Source organism: Gopherus evgoodei, chromosome 1 (genome assembly GCF_007399415.2).
Source record: "Gopherus evgoodei ecotype Sinaloan lineage chromosome 1, rGopEvg1_v1.p, whole genome shotgun sequence".
In the NCBI taxonomy this organism is placed as follows: Eukaryota; Metazoa; Chordata; order Testudines; family Testudinidae; genus Gopherus; species Gopherus evgoodei.
In genome coordinates this window covers 288541474-288560793 of record NC_044322.1, presented here as the reverse complement: position 1 = coordinate 288560793, position 19320 = coordinate 288541474, and the positions used below count along the sequence as shown (strand labels likewise).

The window sequence follows — 19320 nt, the reverse complement described above, 5'->3', positions numbered from 1 at the left end:
GGCCGCAATTCGCCATTCCCAGCCAATGGGAGCTGCAGGAAGAGGTGCGGGCTGAGGGACATGCTAGCCACTGCTTCCCACAGCTCCCCTTGGCCAGGAATGGTGAACCACAGCCAGTGGGAGCTGTGGGGCTCCATGCCTGCGGACGCTGCAGATAAACAAACGGTCTCGGCCTGCCAGCACCTTAACCTTGATGGGCTGGGTGCCAAAGGTTGCCGACCCCTGGTATAGACAGACCCATGGACTTTAATTAAGAATGTTAAGTATTTACCAGTGGTCTTCACAGAGAGCTGAACATACAGAATTTAATTAAAAATAATGTTTACTTCTAGACTTCAGATGAATTACCAGAATCAGTTCTGTACTGTCTAAACGTTGTGAAGAACAGAAGTCAAAATGCTGAAAATCTTATACTGCAAGACTTGGAAGATGAAGAAACCACAAGTAAGCTGTGATTGTAATAAATATATGTGTGATGTGACCGCCAAACCTTCCTATTGCCAATGCAGGCCAAATTAACAAGCATCCATAATATAACATAAATCCTCAAATGCAACAAAATTATGAAACCTATTGCACTAACTTTAACTCATCACCTAGTATTGCAGCTCCTATGGTCCTCTTTTGGATGTTCTCCTAATAGCACTAACTAATGTAGCATGTAGTCTGGAAAATATGTGGTCCTGTATAGTTTGGTATGCATCAGTTTTATTACTGCAAAACAGTTTGCAAAGGATTGGCTAGGAAATATGACCCTGTTCAGTGGTATGGAAATCTTGGTTAATAGTTTATAGACTGCAGTGCCTATGGCTTGAGGTGATGTTGCTTTTCTAGCCTGCACAATAGCATGAAAGGTTTCTAATATGATAAAAGTGCTTAATATCTGCATTCTTTTCTGCCTCATTGACTCAGTCAAGGATATTCTCAAGTTTCTGCATAATGTAGACAGTCTGCAGAGATGGGAGTCCAAAGGCATTGTACACGTGCTGTATAGAGGACAAGTTGAAGTTGTCTTAATCCCATCCTTAATTCCTTTCTCATATCCTGCATAATTTATTCCCACCCTGCTACTGGGAAACCATCCAGGCTCCAGAATGTCACCACAGTCACTTCTGACTTCATTGTTGTGTGATGCTGAAGAGTGATGCATAATGTGCCTTCCCTTCTGGTGTCTTGAAGTCCCAATTCTGTGGCCTACAAGGAACCAGTGTTTCTCAATAACCAGTCCGTGGACGGTGCCAGCCCCTAAAATCTCCCTGACACAGTTTTGGAAGGCAGCAATTCAGTCCCTGGTATCAAAAAGGTTGAGAACACTGTTCTAGACTATCAGGTCAATCATGAGTTTTCTTTTTTTTACTTTTCAAACACATACGTTTAGCACTTGTAAACTCAAAAGACTTAATCCAGAAATAGCATTTGCTAGGGTGGATCTTTGCACCTGGCGATTCCACACAGGACCTAGGGCCACTGCTGGAAGGTCTCCTCACAGGATTGTTTTCTGAAATTCTAGTACTCAGCCTCTCTAGACTATGTTCTTGTTAGGGTCCATCTTGTGAGGTGATCAACACCCCTGCCTCCCACTGAAATTAGTGGGAGCTGAAGTAATTGAACACCTCACAACACAGAGCCTTTAATTTCTAAATTACCCTAGTTTGTTGAGACTCCAAATCCCAGTTTAGTCAGAGTTTCCAGGTTTCACATCTTTTAGTTGGGACCTGTTCTGAATAAAGTTAAGTGTTCCGTATTCATCCTCATCCTTAGTTTCTTCCGTTTTCTCAGTAATAAGAATTATGTATATTCTAAATATAATTTATGTATATACCTACTTATTTACCTTGTCCCTTAGGAGAGTTTGAATTTGTCACAACTCTTATTCTAAAAAAATAACCACCCCAGTTTTATTACTTCCTGCTAGCTGGAGAATGTTCAAATGTGTTTTGCCTCATGGAGTGGTTTTCTTTGCATAGATGCTATTGCCATAGACTTTTTTTTTACTCTTAATTTTTTATTTCTATATATCTAATGCTTTTAATTATCTTAGATTAATTAAATTTAATTAATATTAAAGGGACCACTTCTTGTCTGAGTGGATTTGGTATTTTTCTTTAAATAGTACACTTTTAAAGCAAAAACACATTCTGTTTGAGATTTTGAATTTTATGGACAGATAATAGGAAACTAGCATTCATCAGAATTAGACTACTTAGATTAAGACATCTTCTACCAATGTCCTTTTTTCTCCCCCTTCCCTCCTCAGGTGACATCTATCGAGTAGTTTCTAGCCAGGCTTCAGAGTACTTGGCAGAATTGGCTTCTGAATACAATGAAGATCCAGATACATTGAAGAAGAGGGTATTCTATGTTTAAACCATCTTTGTAATAGATTAGATTCCATAGTCATTACAGATAATCAATTCCTTTTTTGGACCCAATTTTTCAATGACCAATTTACATACTTAAATTTACACACTCTAAGTACTCCCCATGGGACAAGTGGTGCACATAAGGGGAAGCATTTGTATGTAGTTTTGCAGGTTGGGATCCTTGGTTGTGATTTAGTCCCTAGATCATGAAGTTATGACATTTGATATAAATGTTCAGTAGTCTTAAGTGGTGGGGATGAACATTAAATGGCAAAATGTCATTTCCATAATATAACATTTTTATAGTGTTCATTTTTAATCTTATCTATTATGTTATTGTCTGTTTCTTTTCGTTATTAGGATTATGAGATCACTAACATGATTCATTTATTGAAAAAGTTTTTCTGTTTCATGGAAAAAGTTAAAATAATTTTGACTGGAATTTTCAAGTGAGACATAGGGAGTTAGGCACATAATTTCCATTGAATTTCAATGGTATTCAGTTGCCAAACTCTCATAGGCACTTTAGAAAACCTGAACCTATATTTAAAAACAGTTCTGTTTATGTGCCATCTTTTACTTATTTCCCTGTTTTTACCAGTGAGCACTGTATAAAATATGAAGTTTAATTACATTAAGAGATCACTTTATTGTGAACATCCTGTTTGTGACAACACAATCATTTACTGTGATGGTGGTTATATCACAAATGTAGAACTGTACATACACTGTGCAGATGACACTGCTGTACAGCCAAAATGCTCTCTTCTTTGTCAGTGTTTGATTTTGCAAAGGGACACATTTCTGTTTAGCCAAAGTGAGCAGAGATGCCTCGTACTTGTGTGAACAGTGCAGATAACTTCTGCTATGTTTGTCGTGAAGTGACTTTTGCATCACAAAAGCGCAGTATAACCACTATGGTTAAGAAAGCCTCTCACCTTTATTTTGACTGCAAAATTGGAGATCAGGACAAGAGGTGGGCCCCACACATATGCTGCAACACTTGTGCAACAAATCTTGGCCAGTGGTTGAACAGGAAAAGGAAATCTATGCCTTTTGCAGTGCCAATGATTTGGAGAGAGCCAACAGATCATACCAGCAGTTGTTACTTCTGCATGGTGCCTCCAGTTGGGAAAGGTGTGTCAAAGAAGAAAAAGTGGACTGTGCATTATCCAAACATTCCATCAGCTATACGCCCGGTACCCCACGGAGAAGGACTGCCGGTTCCTGATGCACCAGAATCATTCTCACTTGAGTCAGACGAGGAAGAGGATGAAACTTCTGGTCCTGAACCATCAATGTCACAGGACCCACCTTGTCTCCCATCCTCCTCCTCTGAACCACACCTCATAACACAAGGTGAACTGAATGACCTTGTCAGGGATTTGGAACTACCCAAGAGGAAGGCAGAGCTGTTGGGCTCCAGACTACAGCAGTGGAATCTCCTGGCAGGCTATCAGGGCAAATGGAGCCCATCAATGCTTGCAGACTATTGCTGGACAGTGACAAGAGATGCTCCATTTAATGAATACAAGAGACAAGCCAAGAAGCGCCGAGTAGACTGAATAGGACTAAACTATGTACATAATAGTTTTTTGCCTTTCGTTTCATAATAAATTGTATTTATATAACCCTTTTGCTGATTTTTAAAGTGTTACCTAAACAGGACAGGTGAAATATTATCATGTAAAGCAACCATAAACACATGAAAAGACCTAGGTTTACAATTTATGATTAAAACTCTACTATCTACACAATATAAATAGACATAAAATGTAAGAACTTAAATATCTTAGAAACAGTAGCCAATCAGTTGTTTTAATTGTCATATTTGAATTCAGCGCATCAAAATACATAATAAATATCACATTTTATCTCTGAAGCAGACAACTTCTCAAAAATTGTAGGCCAGTGTGATCAATATGTAGCAGGAGTAGAACAATTCTTGGCAGTGAAGAACAGGGGAAGAAAAATAAGATGATATGATCTATGTAGTGTTGTTTTCAAATAATGTTTTTTCGGTTTCCCTGTGTAAACAATTCCATGTATTTAATGCCATAATAGAATTAATTTATACATATAGTACTTGCATTTACTTGTGCAATTTCTTACAAAGATTATATTTTGACCATTTCCCTTTCAATATACAAAATATAAGAAAGTACTACAATCTTTTGGGAACTGCTCCAAATATTCCTTACCCTGGAAAATAACATTCGACTTTTAAATATATTTGTGTGACACTGGTGCCTAGAGGCTGCAGTCATGGATCAGAGCCCCTCAGATTGCTAAGCTCTGGACAATGAAAATGAAGTCTCTGACCCAAAGTCTTTATTTGAAATGTTCTGCTTGGATTGTTATAGTTTCATCCTGTTTCATTTCATCATGAGAATGTGTTTGGTTGTATACAGATACTGTCTGAAATAGAAAATGAAGAACTGCAGACCAGAGCAACTTCTGATAGTAATAGTCAACGCATCAGTGAAGATATAACTTGCAGAGTGGTTGCAGATGAGCGCTCTGTCACAGGTAAACAAACTTAATATTAATTTATTTGTGCTGCTATTCAGTGCAATACTAATATCGCTGTATAAAATATTTTTCTGCTCTGTTCTTTTGATGAGAATAGTTATTGCAGTCCAGTACAATATATATTACAATCCATAGGTGCCAACTCTATGGGTGCTCCTGGGCTGGAGCACCCACAGAAAAAAAAATAGTGGGGGCTCAGCACTCACTGGCAACCTCCCTCCCCACCCCCCAGCATCTCCCATCTGCCGCAGATCAGCTGTTGGCAGCATGCAGGAGGTGCTTGAGGGGAGGGGGAAGAGAGAGGGTGGGACACGCTCGGGAGAAGGGTTGGAACATGTTGAGAAGAGGCAGAGCGGGGACAGGAAGAGGTGGGGTGGGTGCAAAAAGAGGCAGTGCGGGGTGCGGGAAAGGGATGGAGTGGGGGCAGGGTCTGGGGTGGAGTGGTGGTTAAGAACCCCCTGGCAACACAGAAAGATGGCGCCTCTGTTACGATGGGATTTAGAACTAGGGTGACCAGATGTCCTGATTTTATAGCGACAGTCCCGATTTTTGGGTCTTTTTCTTATATAGGTGCCTGTTACCCCCAACCCTCTGTCCCAATTTTTCACCTTTCTATCTGGTCACCCTATTTAGAACCTGATTTTGAAACTGGAGCTACTTAGTCAGATGCCTGCATTTATCCAGCTGTAGGAACGGGATCTTAACTTCTTATTCTTGTTCCTTTCTAAAGTCTTAATAATGAGTTTATTTCAAATGATATTATACACAAATGACTTAAGTAATATAATTTATTAGCTAATTTCATTTGCTGATTGTCTAAGCATACTTAAAAGGTCCCAAAATCAGTAACTGGGCCAAATGTATCAATCTTAATATTGGTTTAAGTAATTTCAGTTTTTTTGACATTAAGGGCCGCATTTGCAGAATGTGGCTTTGGTCTGACTACACATGATCTGAACGTGCTGGTTTTTTGCATACATAGATAGATCCAATTTAAATGGCCAAATTGAGTGCAAATAAACTATGTGTCAGTTCTCTTGTTTCTCCATGCAAAACATAGTATGAACACAAATGGAAGCTCGATTGTGGCCACTGCACATTTGCTTTATAGACTATTCACTTTAAATGTCACCCTCCAATATGGCCTCTGTATTCCACACTGGTAGAATACAGGGGCCATAAAAGCCCCTTTGTGGCTAAGAGAAAATTGCCCTGGTGCCTGCATGTATAGGACTGCCCTGAACAGTCCTGCACAGACTTCCTTACAAATCCTGGTGTAGTGGGCATGTATGTTTGTAGCAGATCCTTAGGCTGGAGTGCGTAGGCCTATAGAACTGTGGGCATTTTGTGCAGTGCCAGCTCTTGTAGGCAGCCCATAATAGGTTGCTATAATTTAGAGCAGCTCCAGGGGCTACCATGTTCTGCTCATAGCACTTTTTCAGCTCCTGGAGCAACTCATCCTGCTCTAGGGCTTCAAGTTATAGGCTGTACAAACATAGAATCTTACTCATATTGTTTTCTTTTCAATCCATTAAATTATTTCATGATTTCAGGTAAGTAATTACTTTGAGCTCAGACTTTTAGTTAAAAAGTGTGTGTGCTTAAATTCTTGTAGATAATGGTGACATGACCATTAGCTTTACTTACCATGAAGTAGAGGAAAGGTGCAGGCAAGAATTTGAGCTGTGGGAGGAGCGACAAAAAGAACTTGAAGACCAGAAAAGGAAACAGCTGAAATCTGAGAGGGAAATAAAGGAAAAACAAAGTGAAGAGGAAAAGAAAAGAAGGCAACTGTATCTGGAGGAATTTGAGGCTGAAAGGATGAAGTTAGAGATGCTTCATAAGGTAACGTTTTAACAAAGATATTTATAACACACCCCTTTATTTATCTGGACTACTTGAACATAAAGATCAATGCTGAAGAGAGGGAAAAAAGTACCCTCTCCAATGTGTGCACATCCCCACACTTCTGGTTCCAAAGAGAAATACTGCTGAGAATAGAGCATGTAGATCTTTGTATTATGATTGTCTCTCTTCCCTATTTTGATCAGCTATGAACTGCTTAACAAAGCTGACATTTAAATTGTCATAATTTGACTTTATCGTTATTAGTATTTGTAGTATGGTACCAGCCAAAATCCCTGGACAAGACTGGAACCCCAAAGTGCTAGATGCTGTGCAGATACAAGATGGTACTAGAGCAACTCATGATAAGGTCCTTTTCATGGAAAATTTTAACTTTTTGGTGAAAAATCCTAAACAAAATATTTTGGCTGAAAGCCAAACATTGCTGTGGTGCCTCCTGGGATTTGTAGTTCGAGTTTCTTGTGCTCCAGTTCTCTTCTTTATGCCGTTCTCCTTGGTCAGATTGCATCTGCCTGATGCAGCAGAGTTTCCTCATAGTGAAGTGAAGTGGTTGGATCATGGAAGATATAGTCTGGGTGGGTATCTCAGCCATAGAGAAGAATGAGGGCATAAGAAAAATAAATTACAGCTCCCATGAAGCACCTGATTCAGATATCAGATTTTTTTTTTCAGTCTAAATATTCAGGCTGAAATATTTTGGTGTTGAGGAATCTGCTTTTTTGATGAAAAATCACAATTTTCTATGGAAGTTTACTGTGAATATTTTTGTGAAAATTTTCATTTAATTGAAATCCCCGTTTTCCATCAAAACTGTTTTGGTGTAAAATTTTCATGTAGCCATTGGAGACACTGTTCCTTCTTCAAAGAACTTATGAACTTCAGAGTTATATAGTATTCTAATGGTGGTAGTTCACACTTCTATCAGAGCAGTTGTTTCAGACTTAGACATCATTGCATCAGTTAGTCTGTATGCATTTTGAAGGATCTCTTCATGACCCATAAGGATAGACCTTTTTTTAAATTTTCAACAATAGACTGAAGATTTTGAAGAACAAGATGGCAGTTATTTGGATAAAGTACCAAGTTTCTGACCTGGTTTTTCTGTCTGGGTATACCGCAAGAAGGACAGGAGACTTGTTATGGGTTTTAATCAGGCCACAACATTATTATATAGCTGTTTGGGACTACCCGGGAGATAAAGTGTACAGAGCAGGCATATCCATGCTTATTCAAGTCAATTCTCTGAGGCTTTCACCAGCCCCCCCGTTTTTTTCCATACAGGTCCCTCAACCGACCCATGGCTTGGAGCTTACCATCCACCAGCCTCTCAAGAGGGCTATGAGAACGCGGGGAGGTGTTAGCTCCCTGCCATACTGATCATGGGAGTCCCTGAACCACCTCCCCGTTCTGTTTCTTTATCCAGTGTCTCCTTTTAAGTCCTTTACTAGGCCATTTATCTGGTCACTGGCTGCCCTCGCTATGGAGTACCTGCAGTGGACCTCCACCACAAGTAGGCGCCAGCCATTTACTTGGCTGCCTCCTCTCAGCGCCCCCGGGTTCCCAGACATCCACAAATAGCCTCTTGGCTAGCAGCCCTACTGGGAAGAAAGAACCCATTGTCCCATGTGCAATCGTTAATTTTGGCAGGGGCCCTGGAGGTTTTTCGCCTTCCCCTGCAGCGTGGGGCACGGGTCGCTTGCTGGTGGTTTCTCTGCAGCTTGAGGTCTTCAAACCAATTTTGAGGATTTCAATAACTCGGTCCTGGGATAGGGGTTGTTATAAAATTGGATGGGTGGGGTTCTGTGGCCTGCCTTGTGCAGGAGGTCAGACTAGATGATCAGATTGGTCCCTTCTGACCTATGAGTCTATGAGTCTATGAGTTAAGGGACACCAGCAGCTGCATTGTCCTTGACCTGGTACTGCAGCAACCGCCCTTAACGGAGGGCCGCATAGGCAACCCATTCTCTGGATCCTTGTATTGACGAGAATCCTTAAAAGAAAACAAAATAAACAACTTAATCTGCATTTTGCCAACCACATGACATTCCAAGGTTCCAGAGAGCAAACTAGAAATGAGACAAGGCGTCTGCTATGCAATTATCCATGTTTGGCATGTGCTTGGAAGAGAAAACAGATATTGAAGGTTAAGCATTGGAGAACAAATGCCCTTGCCAACTTTCCAATCCTGTGTGATCTGGAATTTTCGCGATTGATAACCTGTACCACTGCTATGTTGTCGCACCAATGGTACACCCGTATATTACACCCAAATTAATAACCATTTGTACCTCTATAATGATACCTCCTTAAATTGACTTAGAAAACTTGTCCATACATCTGTGTAGTGACTCATATGTAATTGTGTGGTTTGGCTATGCCACCCGGTGCCGCTGCCAGCTGGGCACAAGAAGCCCACCCCCGGGCAACAACCCTGCAAGCAAAGTTCAGCTCAAAGCCCAGGTATGTTAATGTTGTGAAAGGGGGCTTTTGTTTTGTCCTTCGCTAAGGGTTTCCCCAATTATTTAGCCAGGGCCTGAAAATGTGTCCCAACAGATGAAAACACTCATTTGGCCCAGCTCGCCCTGCGAACAAAAATTGTGCAAATAATGCAGTTTGGTTTAGTTTTGGTTTACTAACTGCACCACTGCCCAGCGCAACATTGTACTGAATTTCTGAAAAGCTCCACAGGATACTGAACAGCCCATGGGCATAGCCTTGTTGAAATAAAGTTGCCGGCGATAGGCATCTTAAACAATCACCATTATTAAATGCCCAGCAAATACTATTACGTGCCCAGGACCCTTTTCAGGCTTGTTCCGGTATGGACAAACCCATCGCGCTCTTGGTGTTATGCCCTTGAACCACAGTGCGTGATGCCACCTAATTCCAGTTTGTGTTGCTGCCCTTAATGGAAACTGCTTCACCTCACTGGCAAATTCACCCTCCCTGGCTGCAGCTTCCAGCCTGCCTGGGGGTGAAAGAACCTGAGGTAGGGAATGCTAGTTCCCCTTCCTTGCACTGTCCCCTTTCTGTGTAATTTGCCTGTGCCTGCACTTCCCTAACTCTGGGGCTGGATGATGGTGGTGGTGGTGATGATGATGATGATGATGATTAACACCCCCCCTGTTTTCCTGAGTTCACCCTTCTCTGTGCCCCTGGAGCCATCCTGCCTACACAGCTTGCCTGTGGCTGGAAGTACCTGGGGCAGGGGACGTTAGTTCCCCTTCTTTTCACTGTCCCCTTCTGTGTAATTTGCCTGTGCCTGCCATTCCTTGTCTTTGGGGTCGGGGTAACACCCCCTGCCCTGTTTTCCCGAGCTTACACTTCTCCGTGCCTCTGGAACCATGCTGTTTCCAATGCTGTTTGCTGCTTTTCTGGAGCCATGCTTTCTTGGGGCCGTGCTGCTTCCATGTAGTCCTGCAGCAAGCCTTAGAGCCCCAGCCTGTTCCTGTTGTGCTGGCTTCCTCGCTGCTTTCACATAGAGACTTGCCCCACCCAAGTTTCATACCTTTATGCACATTCCTGTGGGGGGGGGGGATGGGGGCAGGTGTGTGTGAGTCATTGCTGCAAAGTTGACCACTGAGCACCTTTTGCAGTAGTTTCTAGCCTTCTCCCTCCTCCCCCCCCACACAAAGCAGAGCTGTACTCCTTTGGTGGGCCCACACAAATTCTGCCCTGCCTTTAGTTGTGGTGCAGTCACTTTCAATGTATGACCAAATGGGTGACACTGAATCTGAGTTTTTAGCTACTGTTTGTTTTTTCTGATCCAACCAACCTGACTGCATATTATATTTCAGGTATCAACACAAAATAAGTGGATCTTTGGAGAATGCTATTTTTACAGTCAGCTATGATTTTAGTGAGTTATATAATGAAATATATTAAAATAATTCATATAAGGTTACTTGTTATACAGCAGCAACAAGCTATGATGGAAGATGAGTTGCTGAAAGAAAAGGAAGTTTGGAGAGAGAAGTTTAGGCAACATGAGGTAATTTGTACACGTGAATTTTTGTCATAAAGAATTCGAATGTTGTTATAATATGCTCGAAAGATACTTCCATTGTTATGTAGGAAAACACAATCAAATTGAATGATTTATACCATATATGTTAAGAAAGATACCTGTGTGTGGTTTTACAAAAGAAAAAAAGTTTTTGAAATTTGTGAAAGCAGCCCTTCTCTGGCTGAGCAGTCCATTTCTCTTCTTGTTTGAGTAGCTGCAATTGCTCTCAGGTTCTCCAGCTAAGCAAAACTTTTGGCCAACTTTACAAACTGGAGTTTGTCTCCATGTACTGAGAAGAAGACAATCCTGTGTCCAGACTTACCTGAAGAAACGAAGAAGAAACCATATTAGCAGAAAGTAAAATAACATTTAAGAATAAATCTATGTCTATCTTGTTTCACATATTATAATTACATCTTAAGGAAGATTTCAGTAATTCAGATGCTGAATAAAATGTATTTCCATTGTTGTTTTGGCACAGGAATTGATCAAAAGACTACAGTTGCAAATAGAAGAGGAGAAAAGGGCCTTTGAAGAGCAGAAAGCAAAAGAAAGACAACATTTGGCAGAGCAGTGGAATAAAGCAGCTGTTAAAATCCAAGCTAGATTTAGAGCATTTATCATATCCAGAAAATATGCTCCTATCTTAAAAGAATGGAAAGCGGAAATTAAAAGAAAGAAGGAACTGCAACAAAAAATGGAGAGAGAAAAGAGAGAAAAGGAAGAAAAAATGAGGAGACGGATGCAGGAAAGGAAGCAAAAAGAAGAAGAGTTGAGAAAAAGACAAGAAGAAATAGAAAGACAAGCACATATGGAACAGGTGAGGAGGCGTGAGGAATATGAAAAGAAGAAAGTAAGTCTCAGGCTTGAACGAGAAAAAAGCCTTCAGCTAGAAGGACCAAGAGGGCAACAAGGAGCAAAACAAAAAGAGAAAATAGCAATAAATGCAGTGGCTGAAAATAGAGACAAAGACATGAAAATAACAAAGGAAGAAAAAGAAAGAGAAAATATAAAAGACCTAAGAGAACAGGAAAAGGAGCAGAAGAAACCGATACTAGAAATAAGAGAAGAGGAAGAGAAACAAGAAGAAAAAGATGTTGGAAAGATACAAGAGGCAAATAATTCAGAGAATACAAAAGACAGAAAACAGACGCCACCGAGCTCTGAGAAGAAAGAAGAGTCTCATGATAAAAGTAATGAAAATGAAGATGAGTATGTGATGACACATACAGGGAAAAGTTCCCTACAAACTATGGATCTTGATAAAAATACAAATAGGAATATACTGGATAGAGAAGCTATTGTTCTTGTAGCTAATGATACAATCTCAAATAAGGAAAACAGTAAGCACAATAGTCAGTGGAATTTGGAGGCCCAGCCAGATAACAGGAATAGTGAACACAAAGTTCAATCTTGTAAGTTTGAAACAATTAAAACAGCAGAGGTTGTGATGAAGAAAATTCAGGAGGAAGTTGCTGAGGATTGGGACAAAAGTGAGAGTGGAATTAGGTATTTTGAGAGGCCACTAATGCTACCTGATAATGTTGAAAAGAAGAGGCTAACTTGGATGACGATGTGTAAACCTTGGTCTAAAATGTATAGGGAAAACCAAAGAAAGAAAGTAGTTAAAAGAAGCAGACCAAGAAAACCCTCAGATAGCAAGATGCCTCCATTAAGTGTAGAAATGATTATTCAATGTGGCCCTTGGAATGCCCTCCAACAGGTAACTAAATACTGTAAGTGATTCTTAAGCAGTGATTTACATGAGAGCTGACTAGTCACGTGAGGTGGAATTTTCAAAACTGTCAGCATTGGCCTAATAATTGGTTTTCCCATTGACTTCTTCAAAGGGAAAAGAATTAGGCCAATGTCGAGTGCTTTTGGAAATCCTACTTGTGGTGCCGATTCTTTGTTTTCAGCTGCTAAATTGCATTAAGTCATAGCTGAAAAAACATTATTTTTTCATGTAAGTAATTGTTTTATTGAAACAAGGATGTTCTTCTGTGACTGGAATAGGAAGTGGTGCTTAAAATAATGTCTCCATCAAAATGTGGTTCACACTAATAAAACGACCCAGGACTGCAGAACAGTTTATTCTAATGCAAAAGAAGATGGCACATATTTGTACTGTAGTCATCTGATTAGTATCAACGTACTATTGTTATTCCTAATATATATGATATTTAGTTTAGCCATGATTCTTCTCACTTCTCTTATGATAAGATTATGTACATTTCTAATCTGTTGACATTATAAATGAGACAAAACCCCATTGATTTCTGTTTTGCTGTCACAGTAATCTTCTATTCATTCACATTATACATTATTAGTAGTGAAGCACTTACGTTTGAAATGGACATCAAAATCAAATGTTTGGTTACCTTTTTATAGTTTTACCAATTTTTTCCACTATCAGTTACAAATTAGGGCTTTCAATTAATTGCATTTAACTCAAACAATTAACTCAGTTGAAAAAAAAATCATGATTAATCGCAGTTTGAATTGCATGGTTAATAATAGAATACCAATTGAAATTTATTACAAATATTTGTGGATATTTTTTCTACATTTTCAAATATATTGATTTCAGTTGCAACACAGAAAACAAAGTGTACAGTGCTCGCTTTATATTATTATTTTTTATAACAAATATCTGCACTATTCTCTGGAATGGTGGCCAAAGCGTAAAGGGGCATACGAATATTTAGCATATCTGGTACGTAAATATTTTGCAATGCTGGTTACAAAAGTGCCATGCAAATGCCTGTTATCACTTTCAGGTGACATTGTAAATATGAAGTGGTCAGTATTATCTCCCATAAATGTAAACAAATTTGTTTGTCTTAGCGATTGACTGAACAAGAAGTAGGACTGAGTAGACTTGTTTTGTTTTTGAGTGCAGTTATGTAAAAAATAATTCTACAATTGTAAGTTGCACTTTCAGGATAAAGAAATTGCACTACAGTACTTGTATGAGGTGAATTGAAAAATGCTATTTTTGTTTCTTTTTTACAGTGCAAATATTTGTAATACAAATAATTATATTAAGTGAGCACTGCAATTAATTGCAGTTTTTTTAAATTGTTTGGCAACCCTATTACAAATCATTTCCATGTTTTTATGATGCTTAAGTACTGTTATGCATTTTTTTTATGACGGGAGCAACATTTATCAGTTAATGTTTTTTATGCAGATGAGAAAACTTTTAGTCTTTTATAAGTGTTTTACAGTAAATTCAGAATCTAGACTTAATCCATATAATTCTATGGTACGTAGTAGGTATTTAATCTTAAAAAGACTTTAAAAATGCTACGTAAAAAATACTATTAGAGTGCAATCTTATGGACATCCTTTTTCATTGAACATGTGTAGGTTACGACACTTACACTTCAAGATTTGCCTGGCTGTAGTCTCTCCACATTGTCAGAATGTTCAAGTCTTCAATTATTGACCCTTAGACGCTGTGAACTAACTGCATTGGAAGGACTCAGTAACTGCAAAGGCCTAAAGTATATTGATGTGGAGGTACCTAGCATATTTTACTGTCTGTATGGAGATGGGGGTGAGACTGCCATCTCTGCCATTCAGGATATGATGAGATTGAATCCATCTGTTTATATGTGTATGTACATATAGGACAAGATTTTTTTTTTAAGTGCCAAAAATTAGTCTCTAAGTGCATAGTTAGGATATGTTAATAAACAACCTGATTTTCTAAAGTTCTGAGTACCTAACCTTGTTCCTTGTTTTTGGCTCAAAGACAAAGTTGAAGGGACACATGGAGATACTAGTCTACTGTGTATATTGTTATAATTTTAAAGTGCAGTAATTTGAAGCTTCCACAACTAGGAAATAGGCACAGTCTCTTTCTCTGTCTCCAAATATTAAGTCGTGAATGGCCCTAGTGTGAGTATTGAGGGAAAGTGATAAATCTTCATTCCATCTGTTGCATGACTGTGCAAAGGCTGTTCACCCTAGCAGTTTGTGTGCTCCCCCCCACCCCCTTAGTGACTAGGGCATTTAAAAGTGGGCGAGAAGGAGGAAGTGAGGCCTTAGGAACATAACTCCTGCATACTAGCCCAGATTGCTTGCCCACATGCACAAGGAGCAACACCAGCATTGATTTTTGAGGCACAATTCTCTAGTGCTGCTTCTGCTGGTGGTGGTACTGCACTGCTGCTTACACGGAGCTATGTCTTAAAATCTCAGTGACTAAAGAAAATGTGGCTTTAAAAAGTGCCTCAGTTAAAAAAACTTGATGATCTACATGAAACAGATGGTTTTACCTTTTCAGTTTTTAGTATTTTGATTATATCAATGCACTGGGAGAGTTAATGCATAATGACTAACAGAAGACCCATTGTATATTAAAATTTTGAATGTTTCTTTTTTGCCTAATGATTACTCTTTGGTGTGTGCTGTGACCTTCTCAAAACTGAGAGAGGAATGGGCAAGGTCAGTTATAGCTAAGGCAACATTGCCTAGTGGTTAGAGCAGTGCATTGGGAGTCAAAACTCTTTGTTTTTTTCCCAGTTTTCCTACCTATTAAAAATAATCTCGGGCAAAATTTTCAAATGTCCACTAATTTTGAATGCCTCAATTTACAGCACAAAAGAAGTAAGAGGATTTTATATATATATAGTGAACCTGTTAATCTTTCTCTGATTGACATTTACAGGTGATGAGGTTTTATACTAAGTGTTGCCCAGTATTTTTACAAACAAACTTGGTGTTTCTAAGCAATAAAAAATGTTATTCTGAATATAGTATTACACTAGCTATCTATTCGCTGGAAGTTGGGTGGCTTGATCTACAGGCAGTGCTGGCTTGAATGATAGAACACTTCCATTCAAACTAAAATGACAGAGCAGTTAAATACCCCTTTGTTTAGTAATAGCCGAAACAACAAAAGACACTGGCCAAATCACAGACCAGCATGGCAAGACTTGAGTAGGAGTTGAGCCAGTTGGTCTGAAGGGTTTTCCTAGTATCTGCATGCCAACACAGGTGACTGAGTATTCACAGATTCCAAGTCCAGGAAGAAGCATTGCAGTCATCTAGTCTGAGCTTCTGTAAGACACAGTCCGTAGAACTCCCCAAAACAATTCCTTGAGCATTGTTGTTTGGTGGAGCTGTAAGTGTCTGTGACTCAGAAGCAGGCAGCGAAAGCCAGCCAGACAGCAATAGAAGCACTAGTAATGTGGCCCTGGAGGAAAAAATGCCAGGAGAGCTTTATAGGCAGAATGCTGGCTGGAAAGAAGCTTGGAAATGTGAGCAAAGAAACTGTTTCCTGTTGTGTGCTTCCTACTGTGTTCAGTGAAATAGGATTCTCTGTACATTATTTATAAATAGGATTACATCAAAGATGCCTGACTCAACCATCAGTTTCGCCTCTTAATGGAAACACTCCTCAAGGCCCCGAATACTGGCTAACTGCTCAGACTAAAAATGGTTAACAGTAGTAAAGTTTACAATGTTTTTGAATGACCCATAATAATGCTTAACTTAATATAGTGATTTTCATTAGTAGATCTCAAAGCATTTCAGTCTTTCTTGTATTTATCCTACCAAACACCCTTGTGAGGTAAGGAAGTGGTGGTATCCTCATTTTTACAGATGAGTAACAGAGAGACTGTGTGACTTCTCCAAGAGCACACAAGAAGTCTGTGGTGGAGTAGGGAATTGAGCCTGGGTCTGCCAAATCCTAGGCTGGCTATCCAGACACTGGACTAGCTTTCCTCTTTCACTGAAAACTGCCCATACTTTTCTATTTGTGATCTTTAATTTTATATGCTTTCTTCTTTGTGGTAGGAAAACAATATTCAGACAATAAATTGTGAGAATCTAGAAAATCTCTGCATTTTAATTCTGAATAAAAATCAACTTGCATCAATTCATGGCTTAGATGGCTGCAGTGATCTCAGGAATCTTGAACTGTCCTGCAATAAAATCACTCGAATTGGTAAGAAAATATTAAAGATGATGAATTTTATTCATTTAACATCAGTATTGTGCATTTATTCTTGACTTGCTTTGGTTGAAGATAGAAAACGACTATTGCCAATGTAGTAGTGTTTATTTTTAATCCTGTAACAGGTTTATTTCAAAGAAGATGTTACTCAGTACTCATGTCCTTATTAGGATGGAAAAATCAGAAAAGTACATATAAAATCTTTCGCCTTTTGTAGGATGTGAATAGTTTAAAATTTCAAACAAGTTGGGTGGGTGAATGATGAGAGAAGAACCAGAAACATAAGGGGAATGAATTTGTTTTAGATTAGAAAGGAGGAAAAAAAATACAAGAGGAGAAATCCTTGTCCTAGTTCCTCCCTCTGGGGGTAACCAGGAGACCCACTAGCCTGATGCTGGTACAGCAGGCCTCAGAATGTTTCCTCTGTAATGAAGGGACAGTTAAATTCAACACAGTGGAAAGATTTGCTGATTCCGCTGCATTAGAGTGGGGAGAATCAGTTCTTTGGTTGTCTACCGAAGAACTAACCTATTCTGTCCCCCCTCCAAAAGTTGCCTTAATAATTGAAAGGGGGAGAGAGGTAAACCGCCTTGTAATTACCTAAAATGACGATCCCAGTGCTGAAAGGAGCAAAGGATTCAACACAGCAGGTAGATGTGCCACTGAAAGGGTTGCAGGTCCTGCTGTGGGGACTGGGTCATGTTGGAAGGTAAAGAAGTGAGGGCCACAAAGGTGTAGGTAATCATTGGAATACTTAACTAATTCAAACACTGAGCCTTCTGGGGCTTGCCAGGCACTAATTCTAGTGAAAATTAAAGCATAAGTTTTGAGTTGTAAGGAAAGATTTCATTTGCTGCAGCAATTCATCTTTTGTTTAGAGGAAACTCATTTGAGCTGAGGAAGCCTATGCAAGCAGTAGGTGGGTAGGTGGCCAGCTCTTGAGCTGAGGCCACTTCAAATGCATCTATGGCAGGATTTGAGTTGAGCATCAGAAAGGTGCTGCTTTTGAGTGCTTTGTCTTGCATTAGATTTGTCTTGACGTTTACAGATAAACAAAATGATGTGTTAAAGAAAATAAGGAGTTGAATTAAATGAAAAACCAACATTATCACAACTTCCAGACTGACAAATTAAGCCCGTACACATAAGGTCATTTAAAAAAAAACAAATTAAGTTTTTACAACAGCAAAAACAAAAGTTAAGACAAATATGCAGATATGAGGGGTGAGGACCAAATTCCATGATTAACAAATAAACAAGAAAATGGCAAATAGGAACTTGAGAAATTAGCGATTGTACAGCCACCCATGTGGTGTTAATAGCTTCAGTTTCAAAATGCTAATACTTTGGATATTGGATAGTTGATTTTAGATATTAAAGTACATGACCATAATTCATGTTTCTGGGGACAGTGTCCTGCGGTGGTGGTAAATGGTGGTGTTATTGGCACCTACTATAAAAACCAATGCCAGTACCCTAAGGGGAATTGAGGAAACAAATTGCAAGAAGCAGTGCTGGAACTTCCTCCGTGTCTGGTTGCCAGTAATGCGCTGTGAGATTGTTTGTTTCCTGTGGCAGAATATCAGCAAGATTAATATGCAAGTGAGACAGTATTAACTGATGATCCTTAAGTATGAAGTATCAGTGTACAGAGCAAATGGAGTAAAAGCCTCCAGTACTATCTATTATGTACAATGAAAGTACTGTATTCGCTGAGTGTGATATGAGTTTAAATGGGGAAGTGAATGTTCGATGAAAAACCGCATGGTTTTCTCTCGTAAGGAACAGCTTTGGGGATGTCTGGGTAAACTAAATGCATAACATAGATTTTTTTGTTTCACATAATAACATATTGATAGTAAGAAATCTTATAGAATCATACAAAGATGGATTTGTATTTTTAAGATGGTTAATTTGCTCCTCCCATCTATAAATCTAGCAGAATGTCCCATGGCAATTTTGGAAGTTGCACTGCTATGTAGCATTCTTTTTTACATTCAGTTCATTGTTTTAAATTATTCTAATCTATGGATTTTCTTTTTTTTTTTTAAAGGCTTATTTATATTTATGGTTGTAGCAATTCAGGTTAACTTGTTGCAGGAAGTTTCCTAGATACTATTACTTTTGTTTTCACCAGAGTAAAAAGTGGAGGGAAATGGCAGTTGACAGAAGCTGTTAATAAAATAAATGGGGGTTGAGGGGAATGCTTTATTGCAAATGAGTATGTCCCCTGAAAGCAGCGTGCTCACTGCCTGGGTGATTATACATTTGTACAATGAACATAAGGAACTTTAGCATATGTATATACTTGGGAGGGGGCTGGTTCATTTAAATATTTCTTTTATTAATGAAAAATATTTTTTTTAAATCTTGTCAATTGTGGCATTTATAGATTCCAAGGCTAGAAGGGACCTTTGTGATCATCTAGTCTTGTCCCCTGTGTAGCACAGGTCATAGAACTTCCCCAAAATAATTCCTAGAGTGGAGCTTTTAGAAAAACATTCAATCTTGATTTTAAAATTGACAGGGATGGCGAATCTACTACATCCCTTGGTAAATGGTTAATTACTCTCATTGTTAAA

The 19320-nt window shown here is 39.1% G+C and overlaps 1 protein-coding gene across 5 annotated transcripts in view; it reads left to right on the top strand.

The window, feature by feature from the left end:
* LRRIQ1 (leucine rich repeats and IQ motif containing 1) overlaps nt 1-19320 on the top strand; it is a 175157-nt gene that overhangs the window by 12429 nt on the left and 143408 nt on the right. For 4 of the 5 annotated variants that reach the window (XM_030548608.1, XM_030548609.1, XM_030548607.1 and 1 more), the window contains exons 3-10: nt 333-444; nt 2258-2352; nt 4775-4892; nt 6511-6740; nt 10678-10752; nt 11249-12490; nt 14140-14292; nt 16579-16729. In XM_030548608.1, the coding sequence (XP_030404468.1) occupies nt 333-444; nt 2258-2352; nt 4775-4892; nt 6511-6740; nt 10678-10752; nt 11249-12490; nt 14140-14292; nt 16579-16729 (2176 nt within the window). The remainder of the gene's footprint in view (nt 1-332; nt 445-2257; nt 2353-4774; nt 4893-6510; nt 6741-10677; nt 10753-11248; nt 12491-14139; nt 14293-16578; nt 16730-19320) is intronic. The other variant, XM_030548612.1, reaches the window with a different exon arrangement.